General features: G+C 36.4%; 2 protein-coding genes across 2 annotated transcripts; both read right to left on the reverse strand.

The window, feature by feature from the left end:
- Positions 1–1462: 1462 nt before the first annotated feature.
- Positions 1463–19979, reverse strand: LOC109001591 (ubiquitin carboxyl-terminal hydrolase 4-like). The gene is made up of 6 exons (XM_018978947.2): positions 19625–19979; positions 7658–7774; positions 6664–6762; positions 4319–4507; positions 3008–3189; positions 1463–2215 (listed from the first exon to the last, which is right to left on the reverse strand). The coding sequence occupies exons 1-6, from the start codon at positions 19739–19741 to the stop codon at positions 1813–1815; spliced, it is 1107 nt and encodes a 368-aa protein (XP_018834492.1). The 5' UTR covers positions 19742–19979; the 3' UTR covers positions 1463–1812.
- LOC118349606 lies at positions 9716–13487 on the reverse strand. The gene is made up of 2 exons (XM_035695022.1): positions 12990–13487; positions 9716–10383 (listed from the first exon to the last, which is right to left on the reverse strand). The coding sequence occupies exons 1-2, from the start codon at positions 13059–13061 to the stop codon at positions 9775–9777; spliced, it is 681 nt and encodes a 226-aa protein (XP_035550915.1). The 5' UTR covers positions 13062–13487; the 3' UTR covers positions 9716–9774.
- Positions 19980–21443: the final 1464 nt, after the last annotated feature.

Raw genomic sequence — 21443 nt, forward strand, 5'->3', positions numbered from 1 at the left:
GGCTTGGATCCAGAACTCCTCTTTGTTAAACATTAATTCATTAATGGACATGGATCCATTGAAGGACTGAATGCATAGAAGCCATCTATCAAAAGACCACGGCCTCCAATTGATCACCCTATCCAAATCCTTTTTACTTTGGAACTCAATCAGAAACTTATTAGCTCCAACTTCTAAAAACTGCAGCCAGTTATCACATTTCCAAATTTTTGACATGGTCTCTTGAAGGTTTCCCAGTTGATAGTTTTTTCCGCCACAATCATAACCAATAGACAAAAGTGGTTCATCTTCATAGTAGTTACTAATGGCTGGAGTTTTAGAATAACTCCTTCTTTTTCTTCCTCTATGAGACGTAACCTCTCCCACTGCTTTGACAATTCCTCATCCATGCTCACCTCACTCAGACCAGCACAAGCTAGTCCAAAGACTCACTCTATCTAGAGAGAAACCTCACTTCCAAGTGAGGACTCTGACTAACTGTAAACACATTTACCTTTAATATTTTGTTGTTGGAGTCATATATCTTTGTATCTACGTATGTATATATGTACTTACCTTTTTGTGATAAGACAGTTATGGACTTCATTGTTGTTTTTTGTTTTAATGTTGCTCTGCTTCTAATTAATTTTTGGATAATAATTATGTTGTGTGTGAGTTTTGATGTGTTTGTTTTCAATCCTCTGTTAATGTGAGACGACAATAATCTCATACGTAATTTTGAGTTTACAGCGGTTGCAATTGGTTTACTCATATGGTTTCAAATAATTCTGTGTAACTTGATTCAGATGAAGATTTGGTCTGTATGTTGAACAATGATTACTTGGGAGTCTCAGAAATGATGTCCTGTTGTGCGTAAGATATGAAGCTAGTACTTGAAGATTCACCATGGGCTATCAATCTTGTTTTGCCAAGTGCAGCAAATAAGCTCGTCTCTTTTTTTCCATCTTGAAGTTTCGAGCAAAAAACAATTGCCGGAAGGATTTGGGTTGTGTGAGGGGAGTTGTTCCCGGAGTAGGACCCGAATGAATGAGTACAACCCACGCGGTATGGGTGGATCTAAGGATGGCCCGGTAAGACAAAATCCGAACGAGAGAATAGGATATCCCGGGCCATCTTACTAGTTACTATTTGTAATATTATTTAAATTATTTGATAATTTGTAAAAGTTTTAGATTAATTTGTATTATTGCAGTAACTTGGAATTTTTTTTAATGCTTTAACAACCTTTATTTCATTTTTTGTTATATGTAAAATATACTTCTTCTATTTTTAGACATTTTTTTAAATCTAGGTCCAAAATGGCCCAGAACAAAAATAGGTTATGGCCCTAATGGGCCATGTGCCCATTTGGGTCGGATGGGGCGGACAAACCTGGGGTCCAAATCCACTCCTGGCACCCAGACAGGGAATAGAAGATGACCTAAACTCAAATGCACAAAACTCATAAAAGGGAAAATAAAAGTGAACAATGTTATATAACAGTTGCGAGCAGTTCCAATCGCATTGCATTTCTATGATGATGATTAAACGCGATCTCAATCACGAAGAATACAAACTTTTCTCTGTCAAGTTCTCTCACAATCATATACACTGCTCTTTTCTTCTTATTGTGAAAAAACCAAAAGGACAGTGTGCTTCCACCATCCACTGTACACGGCAACCACCTAAGTATATATTTTTTTCATAACCCATAACATCTCATTGATATTGGACATCTCCTTTGGTAAACAGAACAAAACAGAAGAAAACAGAAGAAAAATGAGTCCAAATAATTAAAATATATAACCTTTGGTAAATTCAACGCCCCTCTACTTAACTCTTGTTACCATTTCCCAGACTCTCATAGAATAAAATGCACCCATGATCCGTGTTACTTGAATCCTGTGCTGACCCGAAGAATGTCTGCACAACAGACTCATCAATCATCTCCACATTTTCATCATCAAAAAATAACCAATGGTTATGGCTTTTCACAAGGCTGACATAGTGCCCATGGTTGGGCCCACTTCCAACATGGACAACTACTGCAAACAGGGAATACTCAGAATCTGCATCTTCCATTGTGTTGCTCAGCTTCAGCTCAAGTGGGAAGACAACCCAGTAAGACAGCTTCATGTAGCGACCCAGCTGCTCAATGTGTTTATAACGCTTCAGACGGATGACTAATATGTGAGGTGGCTTCTTTATCTTCATCCTCTTCTGTGCTTCTTGCAAACTGCATGTGATAATGAGGTCCATTTTCAGTTACCACTGGAGAATGCTAAAATATAAAGAATTGAAGTACAATGTTTCTTAGCTCTTTTGGCTGACCTCTCTTTTCCTGCAAAAAAAACTCTAGAAGCTGTGTAGTGTAAAAGGGTAGAGCATTGCTCAATATGGTAAATAATTCATCCATGAAGAACTAGTGGGTGGCTGCCCAGGACATAGCAGTTGGAATGCACAAAGCACTACATAATACAGCCATCAAAGAATACATTACCATATGATGCCAATATAATCTTCCTATATCACCCACCCAGAGAAGCAAGTGGATGATGGTTTTGCATATAGAAGAGATGAAGCTTTGCGGTGGCAGTGGGGATATATTTGTAACAGAAAAAGAAAGATTCAATATTTTAAACTTATCAAAATAAAACCCCTCTTTCTTCGCCCGTGAAACAATCTCGTGAAACTGATTTATTGACACTGCAATAAATAGGCAGTCAATACAACACTATTAACGTGCACACACCATAAAATCTTTTTATAATGATGGCTATTCCATTTTGGAGTGCTTCAGCATTGGGGGTGGCACATATAATCACTTCTACAATCATCATCGAGCTAAGACTTAAGCAATCACTTGGTGACTAGCTGAATAGCAGCCGAAAAATACAATAGTATGATAAAACTATAATTCAAAATTCTCCATATCACATGTATTCAAAGCTAATATTGTATAACTAAAAGAAGAAATGGAGATTTTTTTATAGGTAAAATTGAGCTTTTATGCATAAAAGTTACCCACCTACAGCATTTGTCACAAAAATATTTGTCCTTTGCATTCAATATCTTTGTTGAGCTGAAGTTTTCCAAACAGCTTGTAATTGAACTATTCCGTTCAATATCAAGGCTCAAGTCAAAGAATGTTTCATCCCTTGCTGTCACTGTCTCACATCTCAGGCACTTTGTTTCATTGGTGAGTATTCCCTGACTCAAACAGCCAAAATATATTATGAGAATCTACAAAAAATATTACGAGAATCTTACAAGGGGCAGGAACAAAAAGCATCTACATCATCACTAGAGGTGGAACCGGTCCAGTTCGGTCTGATTTTAGATAAAATCTAAGACCGAACCGGTATGTACCGGTTTTGTATTTTTCAAAACTGATTACGCACCGGTTACCCTCCTAAACCGGTACTTCCGGTTTTACCGGTTTCCGGTCCAGTCCGGTCCTTTTTTTTTTAAATGTAAGTTTCACAATTTGTCATTAAAAATTTGTTTATAAAAAAAAAAAAACTCATTTAAAAAAAACTGTTTTATACTTTTATTAATATATTAGACTATATAATAGTATTAATATTAGACTATTGGTATAGTTATAAGTTATATATTAGTATTAGTTATAAACTTTTAGTGATTTAGTATTAACATCTTATGTAATAAGTTATAAATTATAATAAGAAATTATTTCATATATGAATATATATAATTATATATATTATATATAAAAATTTCACATAAAAATTTATAATTATACATTATATATAAAACTTATATATATTAATATTTAATATATATAAAATATTTTATATAAAACTTATATATAAAAATATATATATATTTTTTAATCAACCGGTCCGGTCCGGTCCGGTTCGGTCCAAAAAATCCCGGAACTGGAACAAGACCAGAATCAGCCGGTTTTTACATTTTAAAAATCGGTTCCAGACCGAACCGGTTCAAAACCGGTCCGGTCCGGTCCGGACCGGTTTTCTGGTTTGAGTTTACATCCCTAAGATTCATCACCACCAAACAATGTATTAAGGGGAACTAAAATCCTGTTACTCAAATACATCAGCAGAGACACATCAATGTCCTACTCTATTTTTCTTTTTTTTTTTTGGTTTTCCCTTCCTTCAGAGGGGGTAGGGGGAGTACATTTACGGTATAACTGGGAAAGAGAACACATAGATATCAAGAATTAGACCAATTCCCAAAAAAGTGAATCCCTGCCTATCGTTTGCATGAGTTGATGATCAATTCAACATCATACATATATATATGTAACTTATAAAAAAAAAATACATATATATATGAAATGGCAGAGCAAAGTCACCTGAAAATTTTTGTGCATCCAGGTAACTAAAGGGTCTTTTTGAGGACCATTAGCCTGAACATTTTTTGGCCCGTTTGCAGCTTTATCAGAAGGTGACGATGTTTCTGGATCACTTTTTGCAGCTTGGGCCTCTTTCTCCAATATGTCAACGAGCTCATTCAGCAAAAAATTCAGAAATTCAAAGGCATCCTACAAAATATGAGAAATTGTGTCTGTATAACGGGCGATATACTTGATCCTATAAATTTTGTATTAGACCAGAAAAAATGGGAGAAGATTAATCAAGATACAGAACAAGATTCAGTTAACATCATACTTGAATCATTGATAATAAATATTTAGCAGAGATGCACCACTACCATTGTAAAGAAAAGGGAACATCTAGTTCTGAAATAGTGTATTGTCATTTATTAAGCATCACCTTGAAGCTTAAAATGTACTATAACTAAAAATGCTTATACAAGACTACATTCTCAAACCTTTACGTGGGAAAAACATGTATAGAAGCCCCGAATGCCATTTCAAGTATCTGGGAAGCAGAAACTTGCTTTATGATGATAGTTTTTTTTTTTTTTTTTTTAATAATTGCTTTATGATAATAGTATTTGCCAATATGCAACATCTAAAATCATGCTTTTGCACATGGCTGGCTGCCAATTATTTTGTTTAACAACGGCAAGTTTCTAGCACTTATTAAATGGAAAGTTTTTACCATTTATAAGTTTGTGAGATAGATTAGATTTATGCAAAGATTCATAATCACTTCGACTACTCTTGCATTTTGCACCATTCAAAGTATGTACACAGTCAGCCTTTGAAGCCAAATGGTATTCCGGGTCAATGTATGAAGTTAATGTGTTAATGGGCTTTGGGAAGGTGGCAATGAGGACTATTCTTCTATTTGATAATAAATAATAGAAAATAAGACTGTTCTCCATTCTCTAAAATTTGTGTGAAATTCAAGGAACAGCCCAAATATACTTAAAATTCTATATTTACCACATCCTCATTTGGCTATCTGAACCTCACAGTCCAATTAATATTAGATTGCAACTATTGTAAACCAAGATCTGAAAGCTGAAAATCCAACTATATACCTGTCATTCCTGTAACAGGGCACCAGCAAGCATACACTATTTTTTTATTTTTATTTTTAAAATTAAGGACATTTATTCAAAGTGCAGAGGGGCACAACCCAAATACATAGGGCATATACAATAGGAAACACTCAACTCGGTGATAAAGAAGAAAACAATTCCAAGAAATCTAGAAAGCTACAGGAATGGAAGCTATTGTGCGCCACCATACAAATATAAAGAGTTGAAAACAATGGCTGTTAATTCTGATATTGTCCTCACAATCTACAAAGGTTCGGGCCTTACTTCCCACCAAATACACCACATCAAACGCTATTATCCCCAAGGAATGCTCTGTATACAAAAAACTCAAACTTGTCCAAACTGCTCTCCAGAAACTTTGTTTTATAAGTACTTGAAATTAAAAAGAGAGAGAGTAGACATCTTTAGAAACGCTCCACACTCTGGATTTAGTGAAGTATGTGCATGTTCATATGTGTATGTGTATGTGTGTGTGCATGTTCATATGTGTATGTGTGTATGCATGTGTGTGTGTGTGTGTGGGCGCATTCATCCTTCCATTTCTATAACAGGAGTCATAGGAGAGAGATCACTTGTGTAAACGTCTAGCCAACATTTGTTTTGGCATGGAATAGGAGAGAGAGAACCTAGCAATGTGAATGAAGCATCAAAGGCACTTCCTTTTGAGCAAGATAAAGTAGTTTGATGTATCAATGACAATCCCCAGCATAGTCGCACTAACAGCACCCATCCATTTTCACAAAGCCAATCCCCAAGCACTCGACAAGCAATGACATTTTTTATTACTACTCTACTTATTTCAGTCATAGTTAGTTGAAAACAAATCTCAAATTCCTGTAATTTTTTTTTTTGATTGGCACCGGGTGTCCGGGAACAACGTCCCGACTAATCCCGGGGGTGCACAAGCCCTCGGCAAGAAATCCTGTAATTTTCTTAAGTCAACGAAATGCTAAATTTTGTACTGTCATCCCCCAGCCAAAGCTAATTCTGGCTGACAGTCAAAAGTTGTAACCCAAGGAAGGTTTAAACCGCATCTGGGCTCATACTCCAAATGGGCTAGTCAATGATACAATTGGAGCCTTTTGGAATTACTATAAAGAGCAAGAACTTCTCTGTTCTAAGCAAGATGGGATTCCATTCACCACCTATACTCACTCAATATGCGGTATCACATAAGTACTATAATATACATTCTCAAAGAAAAAAAAAGTACAATTATATGCATACCTGGGGCATGTAGCTACGGAAAAGCTCACTTTGTTTCTTCAGTCTCTGTACAAAACGCTTTGGAGCAATGACACCTGTTTTCTTCTTCTGCGAACTTATCTACATAAAGAGACAAATGAACTAATGCCCCCACTATCATGGCCGGAAATATTAACATGTAAATGTGTGTATATATATATATGCCATAGCATCAATAGAGAGACTCCTGTTTTGCACAGGGAGAGGGGGGATAAGATTCTAATAGAACCAGAGAAGCCAAAGAGAGAGAGAGAGAGACCAAGGATTCCTAAACTGCAGTTGAGACTAAAAAAACGAGAAACAAAGCTACCTAAAAAATGCATGATCACGCAAAAACCATAGTGTGATAACCCAGAAGAATCCATTGGAATCTGTTCTACAAATATAGATATTACAATGAAGGAGATGCTAGACTATCGCGAAAGGAGGAAAGATTCAACAGTAGAACCTGCCAATGAAGTATAAGTATACAAACAGTGCCTGATGTAGCAGAACTAACCTACAGATAGATTGTCTACCCAAAAATAAGATAGGAAAAAGATATTCTTTAATCTCTCTAAATCATTAGTCCTATAACAAATAATACAATTAGGGTAGAAGAGGATATCCAAAAGCTGCAATCTGAAAACATTGGAAGAAATAGCGATTTTGAAGCAAACCCAATAAAGATTCCTTGATCGTGACGTCAGTCTATCGTTATTGATGACTTACTATTTAAACTGAGCCAGGCCTTTAGATAATTTATTCATATAAAATCATAAAGAAACCAACTAGTAATTGGTCTTGCGACCAACTATTTCAAACAATACATATTGGAGACCTCTTGGACCATTCTCAAGAAACAATGCTCTAGACTGGTTTGTTGCTAAAGTCACACACAAGCACAGATAAATGTCATACAATCCCAAAACCATACCTTTTTATATCCATACATCTACTGTGCAAGAGTGTGTGTGTGCAGGAGCTAGATATTTACCTGCGAAAATAGGTCTGCTAAGCATGTTAACAGATTTTCTTCTGCATCACCAATGTTTTTGTTATTTGCATAATACTCTAGCAGTTGCTCGCGAAATGGGACGCAAAAATAAAGTGCCTGCATGCGCAAACAAGAACAGAAAAAGATGACATTTTTGGAGTACCATCACAAAATGCCCATAAAAAATAATCAAAGTTCTCCATCCACCCATCATTAACAGTAAAACGTCATATGTCAATAGGAAGTATTCACCGAGTCTATATGAAACCATTAATATTGCCTGTTGACCACCTTGGATAAATGTAGATACAGTTGGAATATCTACTTGAAAGCTGTTGGGTGCGAATCTTCCAAGGATATTAAAATGAACTAATAATTTAATTATATTAATAACTATATAAAAGTCCAAAAACAGGATTATATAGACAGATATGTTAAAAGAAATATCAATAAGGATATCAATTTGGAAACTGGCAGAATTTAAAAAATGGGAAAATGAAAAAATGAACTTAATCTTTTTCTTCATTGTGAGGTGGCTAAGACTTTGTGGAATGAGATTTTTGGTGGGACGGGTATTGCTTGGGTGATGCCTAAGCAAGTGGTGGATCTCTTTGCATGTTGGAAAGGTTTTGAGGGGAGACAACGTATTGTTGCTATATGGAAAATGATTCCTTCGTGCTTGATGTGGTGCTTATGGTTGGAGAATAGGGGTGAAAATTTTTCGGTCCAAACTGAACAAACCAACTGGACCAAACCGAATTTACCCCTACTTTGTCTCGGTCCATGGTGTCTCCAAAATTCAGTTTTCAGTTCGGTCCCGGGGTGTGGTTTTTTTTTTGTAAAATAATAATATATCATATGATAATATATGTTATTATATGTAGATAATACTCTACTAAAGTACTAAGCTAGTAACTATTAACATCATAAATATAATTATAATTAATTACTTTTTTAATGAGTATTTGGCAGACAAAAGCTCCTTCAAAAGCAGTTTTTTTTATTTGGATAGCAGCATTGGGCAAAATTCTCACCACAGATAACCTAAGCAAATGTCGAGTAATGGTGTTGGACTGGTGTTGCAAGTGTAAGAAAGATGGTGAATCAGTCGACCAACTGTTCCTACATTGCGAGGCGGCCAGGACCATGTGGGATGATTTTTTTACAGGACTTGGATTATCATGGATCATGCCCCTTAGATTAGTGGATTTTCTAGCAAGCTGGAGAGGTCTCTAAGGTAACTCCCAAGTTGCAGCAATCTGGAAAATGGTCTCTATATGTCTATGTTGATTCATTTGGAGGGAGCGAAATGGTAGAAGCTTCGAACGAAAACCACGAGAGAATAATGGAGAAGCTGAAAGTTTTTTCCTTTAGAACATTGTTTTCATGAGTGGAGGCCATTGTTTGTAAGAAACTAAATGTCCATGACTTTGTATTATTAGTTGTAAACTCTAGTTAGGTAATTGTCATGTATTCCCCTTGTGTACTTGGGCTATGCCTATTCTTATGAATAAAATTTCTTGATTACCAATAAAAAAAAATGAGTTAATTACATAATCCACATTAAAGAGCTCACTTAATCTTGATTTTATTAATTTCATTAATTTTTTGTATTAATTTATCTTCCAAAAAGAGAAAAGAAAAAAATGTTCCTAGCTTAAACTGATGGGAAGATGTATATTTAATTATTTTTTTTATATTTTTAACACTCCCCCTCACGTGTTGGCTAGACCCCCCCTCTATGGTGGCCCAACGCATGGAATATTTGATTAAATGGAGTAGAGTGTAGAGTCAAGATTCGAACTCAGAACCTCTACTCTGATACTATGTGAAATTACCACTTATCCCAAAAATTTAAACTGATGGGAAGAGATAGATTTAATTATTTGTATTATATTCTTAACAATCTGCATGATGAAAGTGAAGCACAAAAATTGATGTAGCTACTACAAGAACACTGCCTAAACATTTTCTCTCCGTACGTTCTCCTCCGACGATGGTAAATACTCACTCAATCTCTCCACTGAGTTTGGGTGGTACGTGACGGTATTTCACGGCTGAGCTTTTGGAGGTTGACATGCTAAGAATGGGTCTTTCTAAAGAGTTGGTTATAGAATCTAAATACTTTTCACTTGTGAAGGAGGGGAATGTTTGGTTATTACATAGAGAAGTTGGAGGGTGGTGTCTAAGGTGGTTTTGGGACCCTCATCGGTGCAGTGGTTGGCTAAGGCCATGGAAGCTTGCATGAAGGAAGAAAAAAGTATTTTTTCACCACAGTCCAGGAAGGCAGTTGCAACTTTATAGCACAGTGTTGCTCGAATGATCGAGGCCGCTATATGGTAGTGGTGGAATATGGTGGTGGTAGGAGGAGGAATTTTATCTTCGTCCCTAAGGAAGTGGGCAGTGGTTGGAATAGGATGGGAGAGGCTCTGCCGGACTTTATCTTCGACAGGAGAATCACCCACTGTGATATAAATATGAAGAGGAAGGAGATGAAGGCTCAGCCGCAACATCCCTCCTACAGGGAGGCGTTGATGGTGGAGCGGCCCCATGTGTTTCGAAATGGGAATGACGGCATGGTAGGACAAAGAGGCACTGCTATGGGACAAGGCTCTGACAGAAAGTCTCGTCCAACACAGTGGCAGTGTGGCGGTGGCAGACTTGTAGGGCGTGGAAGAGGGGAGACTTTGAGTACTTTGCTGGATGCCAAGGCACAACTGAATGTCCTGCAAAACAAAATAGATTGGTTAATAAGGAAGGAGATGGGTATGGATAGCTGTGGGCTCTACATGGGCTTGGATATGGGAGTTGAGCAGAACAACACGGGCCTCAGACCATTGGGTAAAATGCCTCAGTTAGGTGGGCGTGAGCCTGTAAATCCTAGGCCTCATCCCGTGGGGAAAATAGGGGAAAGTCTATATGTGGGGTTTGAGCAAAACAACAAGGGCTGCAGACCAAGTGGGCATGAGCCCTTTAATGCAAGGCCTCACTCCATGGCCCAGCCCGTAAACTCAAGGCCCAGCCCATTGGGCATAACCTAATTTGGAGAATTCGTAAGGAGAGTGACGACCAACCACCAACGGTAATCCAGCAACCTTGCCTATGAACTCATCGGGTGCATCGTGACCAGCGGTGGGACCTTCGACGGTGGTCCAAACAGCTCCGGCGACAGTAGTGGAACAAGCATTTTCGTCGCATGAAGGGGAAACAGGGGAGTTTCAACCACCGTCAACCATCTTCCCTATTTTTGTGCACAGAACTTGCTAATATACACCATGAAAGTGCCACTTCCTCAAGCGGAGGCCTCACATCCTTCTGTTGAGCATCTCAAGATGTTGTCAGAAGGTGGGGGTGACAAGAGGATGGATTTTATTGAGGACAGTGTTGGGGGCTACCTCATAGGCTCACAAAGAAGGGGTTATCTCAGATGGGGCTATCTCAGAAGCTCATTCCTTTTGGCGAAGGGAGGTTAGTTGGGGAGGGCAGTAACCTATTTGGGGAGGAGGAGGAGAGGGGGACGCCAGCATTTTGCAGTGGGTTTCTGGTGGTGGGGAGCCCATTCCTCTTAATTGTAAGTTATCAGATGAATCCAATGTGTCGGATTGAGTTCTCCGCAAGGTAAAGGAGATTCAATTTTGTGTGGGAATGGACTGTGTGGGTTTTGAAGAATAGTTTATGGCCCTTCTTACTGCTATTGAAGTGAGTCACTTAGTCCAAGAAATATGGGTCTAAGAAATAGCAGGAGCTTAATCGACTCAAATGGTCGCTGAATTATGAGGGCAGCTCCAACCGCGATAGATCCAAAGGGAAGGGGTTGGTCTCTCCTTTATGAAACCAAAAATTGTGTCTTGGAATGTCTGCGGGTTGAATAAGGCAAATAAGCGACTTTGTATAAAAAAACTTGCTTTGGGAATGGAGGGTGGACATAGTATGCTTACAAGAAACCAAGCTGAAATTATTTTTACTTATTAAAAAATAAAAGAAATCAAGCTGAAATTGGTTTCTAGGAGAATAGTGCCAAGTATTTGAAGTTGTACTTATGCAGATTGGGTTTACCTTGCATCAAATGGGGCTTCATGCGGTATTTTAGTAATGTGGGATAAAAGAGTTGTGAAGAAAATTGAGGATTTTGTGGGAGAGTATTCAGTGGCTTGCTCTTTTAAAAGTGTGGTAGATAAATTTTCATGGGCTTTTACAGGTTTATACAAGCCGAATGTAGATAATGATCAAAGACTTATATAGGAGGAACTTGTTGGGTTACATAGCCGGTGGAATCTTTCTTGGTGCATAGGTGGGGTGGGGACTTCAATATCATTAGATCCCCCAGTGAAGGATCTGGTGATAGCAGGATGCGCCCAACAATGACAGATTTTTCACCTTGTATTTTTTACTTGAACTTGTTGGATATTCCCCTCATGGGAGGCTCTTTTACTTGGTCAAATAATCAGACATGGTCCTAACTAGATAGATTTTTAATCTCACCAAAGTGGAGAGTGCATTACTCGAAGACGTGTCAAAAGAGGTTGCCTCGTCTTTGCTCAAATCATTTTCCCATCTTGTTGGATTGTGGTGGTATCCAAGGTGGCCGCTGCTATTTTAAACTTGAGAATATGTGGCTTAAAAGTGAACGCTTTGTGGAAAGGGTTAGACAATGGTTGTCATCATATCAGTTTGAAGGTAACCCCTCCTACATTCTAGCCGGCAAACTAAAAGCTTTGAAGAATGACCTTAAGCTTTGGAATTCTCTATCCTTTGGAGACATAGGGGAGCAAAAGAAAACCTTGGTGGAGGAGCTTCAACAGTTTGATAGTGTACTTAGGGATTGTAACATACCAGTTTTGTTTTAGGGTATATAAGTAAATTACTAGTAAAATTTTTAGTTTCTATTATTATTATAATTATAATTAAATCAGAATCTATATTTATTTTTATTTTTTATAAATTCTATTATAGTTGTTATTTAAAATTTTCTAGAGTTTTATTTTAATAAAGATTTCTAAGTGTATCAGGTTTCATTTATTTTTACGACATGGTTTGAAATTCAAGTTTAATTTTTTTCCTCTAGTCACCGAACCTCATCACGTTGTTAGTCTCTATTTGAAAACTTCAAACCACCAAACCCGTAAAGCTTCATCCCTATTTGTTTTCAAATTTGAAACCCTAACCACCAAACCTGTATGTTTCTCTCGGTGATTTTGCTAACGTCCTAGTGGAACACCAACTCTATTGCCGAGTATTCCTCTACACATGCACGTCTTCACTCTCTTGCACGTGCACGTCTCTACTCTTCTAGGGTTTCTCTATTTCTCTATCAGCTATAAAATGTGCTTACCCGTACACGAGAGGAGAAACTCGTGAACTTTCGTTGAGCTGTAGGTTCTGCCCAACCGCCGCCGACCACCATAGGAGTCAGAGCACCACCCGTGGAGCCAGAACCCGCCGACCAGACCAGCCCCAACGCACCCACTCTCTTCCGGTAAAGCCTCGACCGCCACAGCCCTCTCTCTCTCTCGTTTGTTTCGGTTTCGCACTTCCTCTCTCTAAACTCTTCTCTCTCTTTCTCTCACTCGGTGCCGCACCACCATAGGGACACTCCCGTCGCGTCGTCGATCACTCCCCGCCACCCAGCGCCGCCATCGCCTCAGCCCTCCCTCGGTGAGCCTCCATCGCAGACCCTCTCTCTCTCAACTCTTTGTTTGCCTTGCTTGATTAGTGGTGTTTTCAGATTCTCGAAAGAATCGGTAAGTTTTGATGGGCCTTGGGCCCTAGGCCCTTATGTGCGTACGTGTGATGGGCTTGTTCTTTTGTTGGGCTTATATTGATGTTTATATAGTAGTATTATTATGGGCCAGGTCTTGGTTTTTTCACAAAATTTTAATAATGTTTAAATGAACTTGTAATTTAAGTTGGGCTTGATCTTATTTTAATTTAATAATTGTTCTAGTGATTTTTATTGAATTTAATATTTCTGGTTGAGTAATTCTTTCTATTAAATAAATATATTAGACATGAGCCTATTTTTATAAGAAAATAGTTAAAGTAATTGAAAGGTGTTTTTAAATTAGATTTAATCATGTTTTATTCCAACAACAATTTTAGTAATTTTATTGGGCTTAATATGTTTAAAGGTTTAATTAAATAAATATATTAGTTAAAGGTTCATTTTAATAAAAATGTTTAAAGAATTTGGAATAGATTTTAAAGTAAAATTTTGAGTCTAATATTTTAGTTAATTTTTCCTATGCCAATTTAGTGGGATTTAATAAAATTACTAAGTTAAGAATTTAATGGAATTTATTAGGTTTCTTATAACATTTAATAATTATGTTAAGAAATGAAACTTAGTTTAAGAATTTAAGTTTTAATGAATTATTTTTAAAATAACTTGAGTATTTCCACTAAATTATAAATTAGTATTTTTAAGTAATTTAAATACTATGAATTAGTGATTTTAGTGTTAAACAAAATATTGGTTTGACTATATTTTAGAATTCCGAATTTAGTTAAATAAAATATTAGCATTTATTTATTTCCAAACAATTTAGTGATAGTTATTTATTGAATATAGGTCTCAAGTTACGAAGTATTATTCAAGAAGAAAAGCAGCGAGATAAGTAAATTTGATCATAAATTAGGATCATCATAGTTAGCTTATATGTATGTATTATTCAAGCCAGTTCATTGACAGCCACCATTTATGAACCGCTCATGTCATATGCAAGCATGTCATCCAGCATAGCATACGACCATGTCATTCCGCATCATGTTTAAATTCAGAATTTATGATTATGTATGTAATATGTCATGCATCTCATGTGTATAAGACACGTAAGCCATCTTAAGTTCAAGTGTAAGATAATATCAGATCAGTTAATAAGATGGTCATTCAGATGCATAGTACCAATGCAGTTTAGTTCAGTTCAGGGTGGTGTGCAAGTCACGAATTTAGTCGTGGTCCACCATAGTATGCTAGAATACTATCAGCGATTCCCCTTGCTGCAGCAGGATGTGGGGCCGGTGCACAACCTTACACACAGCGTTAAGTGTGTTGGCCAGTCAGATAAGTCAGATAAATCAGTTAAATCAGTCAGATCAGTCAGTTAATTCAATTAAATCAGTCATACATAGAACAAGCATCAGTATGAACAGACATGATTTTAAGCTCAACATGAAAATTGTTATGAAAATTTTATGTTTATTACGTTTACGTTGTGATAGATTTCTTACTGAGTCATCGACTCATTTTAGTTTGTTTTCAAGTTTTTAACCACCCAGGTGAAGATGAGGATTACGAGCAGGCAGGTCAGGAGTAGAAGGAGCATTTTATTTTAGTTCAGACTTTCTAAAATAAAACATGTTTTTATGACATGAATTTATTTCAGTTTATTTCATTTAATGTTTTGGAAGACAGTTTTATTAGACCTTTTCCGCATAATAAAAGTTCAGTTTTTCAATTATGAAATTTGAGATCTCTTGCCGGGTTTATTTTCATGAAAAATACGTAACATAACTAGCCTACGGGAAGGGGGTGTTACAGGGATAGAGCTCTCTCTCCTGAAGAAGTATTGCGGAAGACAGAATTGGCCTCAAAGTTGGAGTGAATATTATCTCTTGAGGAGATTTCATGGCGTCAGAAGTCAAGAGCATTGTGGTTGAAGGAGGAGGACCAAAACAAAATTTTTCCATAGAGTAGCTAAATCTCATCGAAAAAATAATACCATTAAGATGCTAAACATCAATGTTACAAAGTGCAGGGAGGCCCTAGTGATTCGGGATCTTGTGGTGGATTTCTTTGAACAGCTGCTTACAGAACAAGAGGGGTGAAGGCCAAAGCTTGATGGACTTGGCTTTGACTCTATTGAGCCATAGACTATCTTGGTTGGAGCGTCCGTTTGAGGAAGTGAATGTATATGATGTAGTAAGACACATGGCTAAAGACAAAGCACCAGGTTCAGATGGTTTCTCTTTGGGCTTTTTCCAGACATGCTAGGAGGTGGTAAAAGTGGACATCATGAATGTGTTTCAGGAATTGTCCTTGGCTGGGAAGTTTGAGAAAAGCTTAAATGCTACCTTAATTGCACTGATTCCAAAGAAGATTGGAGTATCAGATGTTAAGGATTTTAGGCCCATTAGCCTCGTTAATGGGGTCTACAAAATTATCTCCAAGGTGCTCGCAAACAGATTAGGTGAGGTGCTGGGTAAGATAATTATGCAGCCACAAAATGCGTTTGTTCGGGGTCGCCAAATCCTTGATTTAGTCCTTATAGCGAATGAAGGCCTGGATAGCAGATTAAAGTCTGGCTCCACGGAGATTATATGCAAATTAGACATGGAGAAAGCATACGACCATATAAACTGTTCCTTCTCTATTTGCTAGAGAGATGTGGTTTCAGGGAGAGATGGCGAACGTGGATTAGTTGGTGCATCTCAACGGCAAAGTTCTCAGTCTTGATTAATGGCAGCCCTTTTGGTTTTTTTAGTAGTTCTCGTGGCTTAAGGCAAGGAGATCCGTTATCCTCACTTTTATTTGTGATTCTCATGGAGGCCCTTAGTAGGATGATTTTGACAGTGGTTACAAAGAATAATGATAGGGTTACTACTATACTACTATCCATTTACTACTCTTTTTGTATTTGATTTTTTTTTTCAATTTTTTATTTTACGTAATGATTAAGGAAGTGACTATTAGTAGTTATATATTTTTTTAATTTTTTCTTAATGATTAAGGATATTAAAAAAATACTTAAAAGAAAATGATAAAAAAATAAAAAAACTTGAAATACACTTAGGTAGTAGATGAGTAGTAAAATGGTAGTAAGCCTATCACTACCCGATTACAAATGGTTTTGTGGCAGGTTTCTTGGTTGTTGAACCCAATCAAGGCATTATTACATTGTCTCATTTACTTTTTGCAGATGATACGCTGTTATACTGTGAGGCAGATCAAAACCAGTTGAAGGCAGTAAATGCATTTTTACTATACTTCGAAGTAGCGTTAGGCTTGAAAGTGAACTTCGATAAGTCAGAATTAGTGCCAGTGGGTGTAAGGTAGCCTCTCTCCCCATGACTTATTTGGGATACAGTCATCAAAAAAATAGGAAGAAAATTAGCATGGTGGAAGAGATTGTACTTGTCAAATGGTGGACAATTAACTCTTATTAAGAGTACCCTTTCTAATTTACCTAAATAGTTCTTGTCTTTGCTCCCTATTCCAACTAGTGTGGCGGCTCGGATTGACAAACTATACCGTGATTTCTTATGGAGTGGGTTGAGGGATGAATTCAAATTCCACCTAGTCAGTTGGGATAAGGTGTGCAGGCCAATTTCGTCAGGTGGGTTGGGTATAAAAAATTTGAGAACATTAAGTCGGGCCCTACTTCGGAAGTGGCTATGGAGGTACAACATGGAACCAGAAACCCTATGAAAATTGGTGGTTGATAGTAAATATGGAAACTTGTGGGGTGGTTGGTGTACCGAAGAGGTAAATGGGGCTTATGGAGTGTGGGTTTGGAAGCACATCAGGCGTGGGTGGGGGGTGTTTAATTGCCATTCTAAATTAGTGTTGGGCGAGGGTTCCCAGATAAAGTTTTGGAGGGACATATCGGAGATGAGGCCTTAAAGGATTCATTTCCAACAATGTTCCGAGTGGCACGTGAACAAGAAGCTTCAGTAGCGGACCTCATGCTTCGATCAAGGGACCAAGTTCAGTGGAATGTCACGTTCAGTAGAGTGGCGCAAGATTGGGAAGTAGATAGTAACCTATTATATTCTATGGTGCCGAATGGACAACAAATTGATAGGCTATGGTGGACATCGGCGGGTAATGGTGCCTTCTCAATTCGCTCCTTCTACAAGTCCCTTACACTTCCAAATAGCTAGCTCCCATGGAGGAAAATTTGAAGGAATAAGACACCTCCTAAAATAGTCTTCACTTGGACAGTAACCCTAGGGAAGATTTTGACAACCAATAACATGAGAAAGCACAAGGTCGTCATTCTAGACTGGTGTTGTATGTGTAAGCAATCCGATGAGACAGCAGAGCATCTCTTGTTACATTGTGAGATAGCTAGAGCCTTGTGGACCAAAGTGCTTAGTCGGGTGGAGTTATCGTATGTAATACCTGCAATAGTGATTGAGTTACTAGCCAGCAGGACTCTCCCGAGAGGTGTCCCACAAATTAAGGAGGTGTGGAAGATGATCCCAATCTGCGTCATGTGGTGCATATGGCAAGAACATAATGACCGGATGTTCGAAAACAAGGAGCAATCACCAGAGAAACTTCGAGCTTTATTTTTCCGTACTTTATTTCTATGGGCCATAGCTTTAGATTTTAATGGCCTGAATTTTCATGATTTTTTTGTTTACTCTACTTCGACCTAGATAGATTTTATCTCTTGTATATCATCTTGTGTACTTGGGCTATGCCTATCTTTATTAATAATATCAATTACTTATAAAAAAAAAAAAAAAAGTGAAGCACAAAGCAAATACAATAGGGTATATTATTTAGAATACAAGATAAAATAAAATAGAACAGTGGGCTCAACTCAACAATGCAGTGCTTTGTGCCCTAAACTGTATGAAACTGATCCCGTGCTTAAAGAAAGGAGGTGCATTGACTTATGTGGATGACAAGCATAATCTTTAGACACCTATCATTTCTAAATTTTATAACGACAAAGTTACTACCTATAATAAAATTGGGTATATGTTTGTTGTATCATATATTAACACTTTCAAGAACTCATGAAATGGAAAAAACAACGTAGATCTTAGAGAAACTACCACTAATAAACACGGAGAAGTGCTACAACTATAAAAGGATTACACACAATTAAATTCATAAATTGACGTGACTTTATGTAATTCATTATATCTACTTTACAAAATAAGTAATTTTATAATTTAACGTATCACATCAAATTATATCAATTTGTGAGTTTACTTTTACGTAATCCCTTTGTGGATAATGTATTTCTCTTATTAAAGACCTCACATAGGTGCCAAAGGTGCAAGCAAATGATTTTCATCTTATTTGGGTTGTGTTTCGAGAAACCAAACAATTTCCGTGAGTGCCTTAAGCACAGTTCAAGCCGACGATCAAGATCACAGGAACGAGAGCCCAAAATAAATAGCTAAAAAGTTTTTTTGATAAGTAACATAAATAGCAAAAAATAAATAAAATATAAAGCAAACACATATTTTCACATTTTGATACTTTTATAAGTATTTACACATTTTGATACTACTCCTACAGATTGGGTTCGTTTGTTTTTATAGATGAGATGAGATTAAAGTTAAAAAGTTGAATAAAATATTGTTAAAATATATCTTTTTAATATTATTTTTGTTTTGGAATTTGAAAAAATTGAATTGTTTATTTTATTTTATATTGGAAGTTAAAAAAATTGTAATGATGAGATGAGATGAGATAAAATGTTTTTTGAAACCAAATGAGGCCTGAAACAACTTCAAGGTTTCTTTTATTTCTGTCTTTATTTTTTTTATGCATCTTTCTGTCTTTTCTTTTTCACTACAACTTCCCAAAGTAAACGTTTGTTGCATACATTCAGACCCAGACCCACCATACTGCCATATGATACTGGCGCCTATTATGACCACTTCAACAAACCATACCCTTGCTAGACTAGTTGATGCTTTCAGCTACACGGCCACAATCAAATGTAACACCAACAATAGCAAAAATAAGCAATCACAAGCAAACATACAAGAAGTCAAATTCCCAAACTAAAGTTAATAATATATCAAAAAGGTTATTTATGAAACCCCACTAAACATAAGTAATCGAGGCTCAGTTAGCGACAATTAACATCTTCCACATAACACAATTCATTTACCTTCAAATTTAAATATTAATCGGAAATTAAAACCCCGATAACAAATTAAATACAATAAAAAAAGGAATAAAATCGAATAATTAAGAAATTGGACGTAACGAAACCAAACCTGCAAGACGCAGTTACAATAGCCAGTGTTGCCGAAATTCTCGAGGCCGAAGTAGCGCTCACCTTCGGGGAACTGGTCGCCGAAAGCCTTCTCGAGCTTGGAGCCCGCAGCACCCATTAGCGCGCGTAAAATACCAATGACTGATCTTCTACCCGGTTCAAATGAAAGATTCTCGCTCAATCCAGGAGTTGCGGTGAATCATTCAGAGTTTATGCGTTGGAATCTTTAGGGTTTTCTTTAGGAAGTTAGTTAGGATGGTTTCCGGTGTTTGTTTGCTTCGGACCGGAGAGGGAAATGAGGTTCCGACTTGAGAGAGAGAGAGAGAGAGAGAGAGAGGAGGGGTGGTGGAGGGACGGAAAAGACCATATTTAAAAGAAATAAAGAAAAACTTTCTCGTTAAGTTTTAAAAAAAAAAACAATCGATAGACTTTATGCGTGAATTTTATAGATTAGGAATATCATTTCCCTTAACTCTTAAGTAATTTCATTACACTTTTATACAAGCCACGTAAGTATGTTATAACGTTATTTATTCTAAGGTTGTATTTAGTTGTTAAATTTAATTTAATTTATTTTAAATTAATTATTGAAGGAATCTACTACTTTTTTCTAGAACTTATTATTTTTTAATTTTCTATAAAAATGTTAAATTTATCTTAACCTATTCCATATATTTTAACTTAAAAATTTAAACTCATATTCTCCTAAAAAAGTTAAGTCATCGCAGTAAGATCTATAAAATATTATTATTCACAATTCAACTCAATTTATCTTTAAAATTTAAACATAGTCTAAATTTGATCGTGTTGAACCATATTTTATGTTACACTTTTTTAAATTATTTTTAATTAAGACCCTTTTGCTTATTTGAAATGTTTGAAAAGTGATCTAATAACATTTGATAGAATTATAATTAATTGTCTCGATGATGGATTAATAATGAAACTTAAAACACTAGAAAATTTAAAAGAATTCAATGAGAGAGAAAAAGTATGAAAAAAATCTAAGAAAACACTGAATTAATAGAAAAAATAATCTGCGAATTTATATGAAAAATACACAAATTTGAATTAATATGATTAATTTCAGAATCAGGGCTTAAATAACTTAAAAATTAGATTTTATAGACATTTTGCCAGTAAAATCAAAATCCTACATGTTATATAAAATTAAAATACATGATTAAACAAGAAGGAAAAAGTATTTCTCAAGAAAAACGAAAAAGAGCTACAAATCAAAATATTCAGTTCGAGGTTGAAATTTGTTGTATTTTTCTCAAGAAAATCAAAATATTATAAAAATTAAAATTAAAAAAAGGTGGGGAAAAGAGAGAGAGAGAGAGGTGTAAGAAGGAAAAAGCATAAATTGAGGCCTTATCCAGACAGGATTGATGCTTTTTGGTGAAAGATGATATTGGCTTTCGATATTGGGAAATGAGGTGTTTGTTACTTTACTTCACTGATGTTAAGAGACTTTGATATCAATAATAATATGGTTTGTGGCATGAAGGAGGAATCGCCTAGATTAAGCTCTGATGAATGAGCTGAAAATGTTCTTTTATGTCAAAAAGAGACAATTAAGTAGGTTCTGGATTCTTACTTAGTTTGAGTGTTATTAATCGACAATAATTAGGTTGTGGGGGCAGGATTTGGGAGTGAATAACCGGTAATAACCCCAAGTTTGATAGGATAACTTCGACTATTCTACTTTTGAATGTTTCTAGTACTTCACATTGTGAAAAGAAAAACAATAGGAGTTGTGGCATTGGCTGAAAAAGTTTAAGCCATGCATTATGGCTTCATATAGTTGAAATGAACAT

This window comes from Juglans regia, chromosome 10 (genome assembly GCF_001411555.2).
Source record: "Juglans regia cultivar Chandler chromosome 10, Walnut 2.0, whole genome shotgun sequence".
Taxonomy (NCBI): Eukaryota; Viridiplantae; Streptophyta; class Magnoliopsida; order Fagales; family Juglandaceae; genus Juglans; species Juglans regia.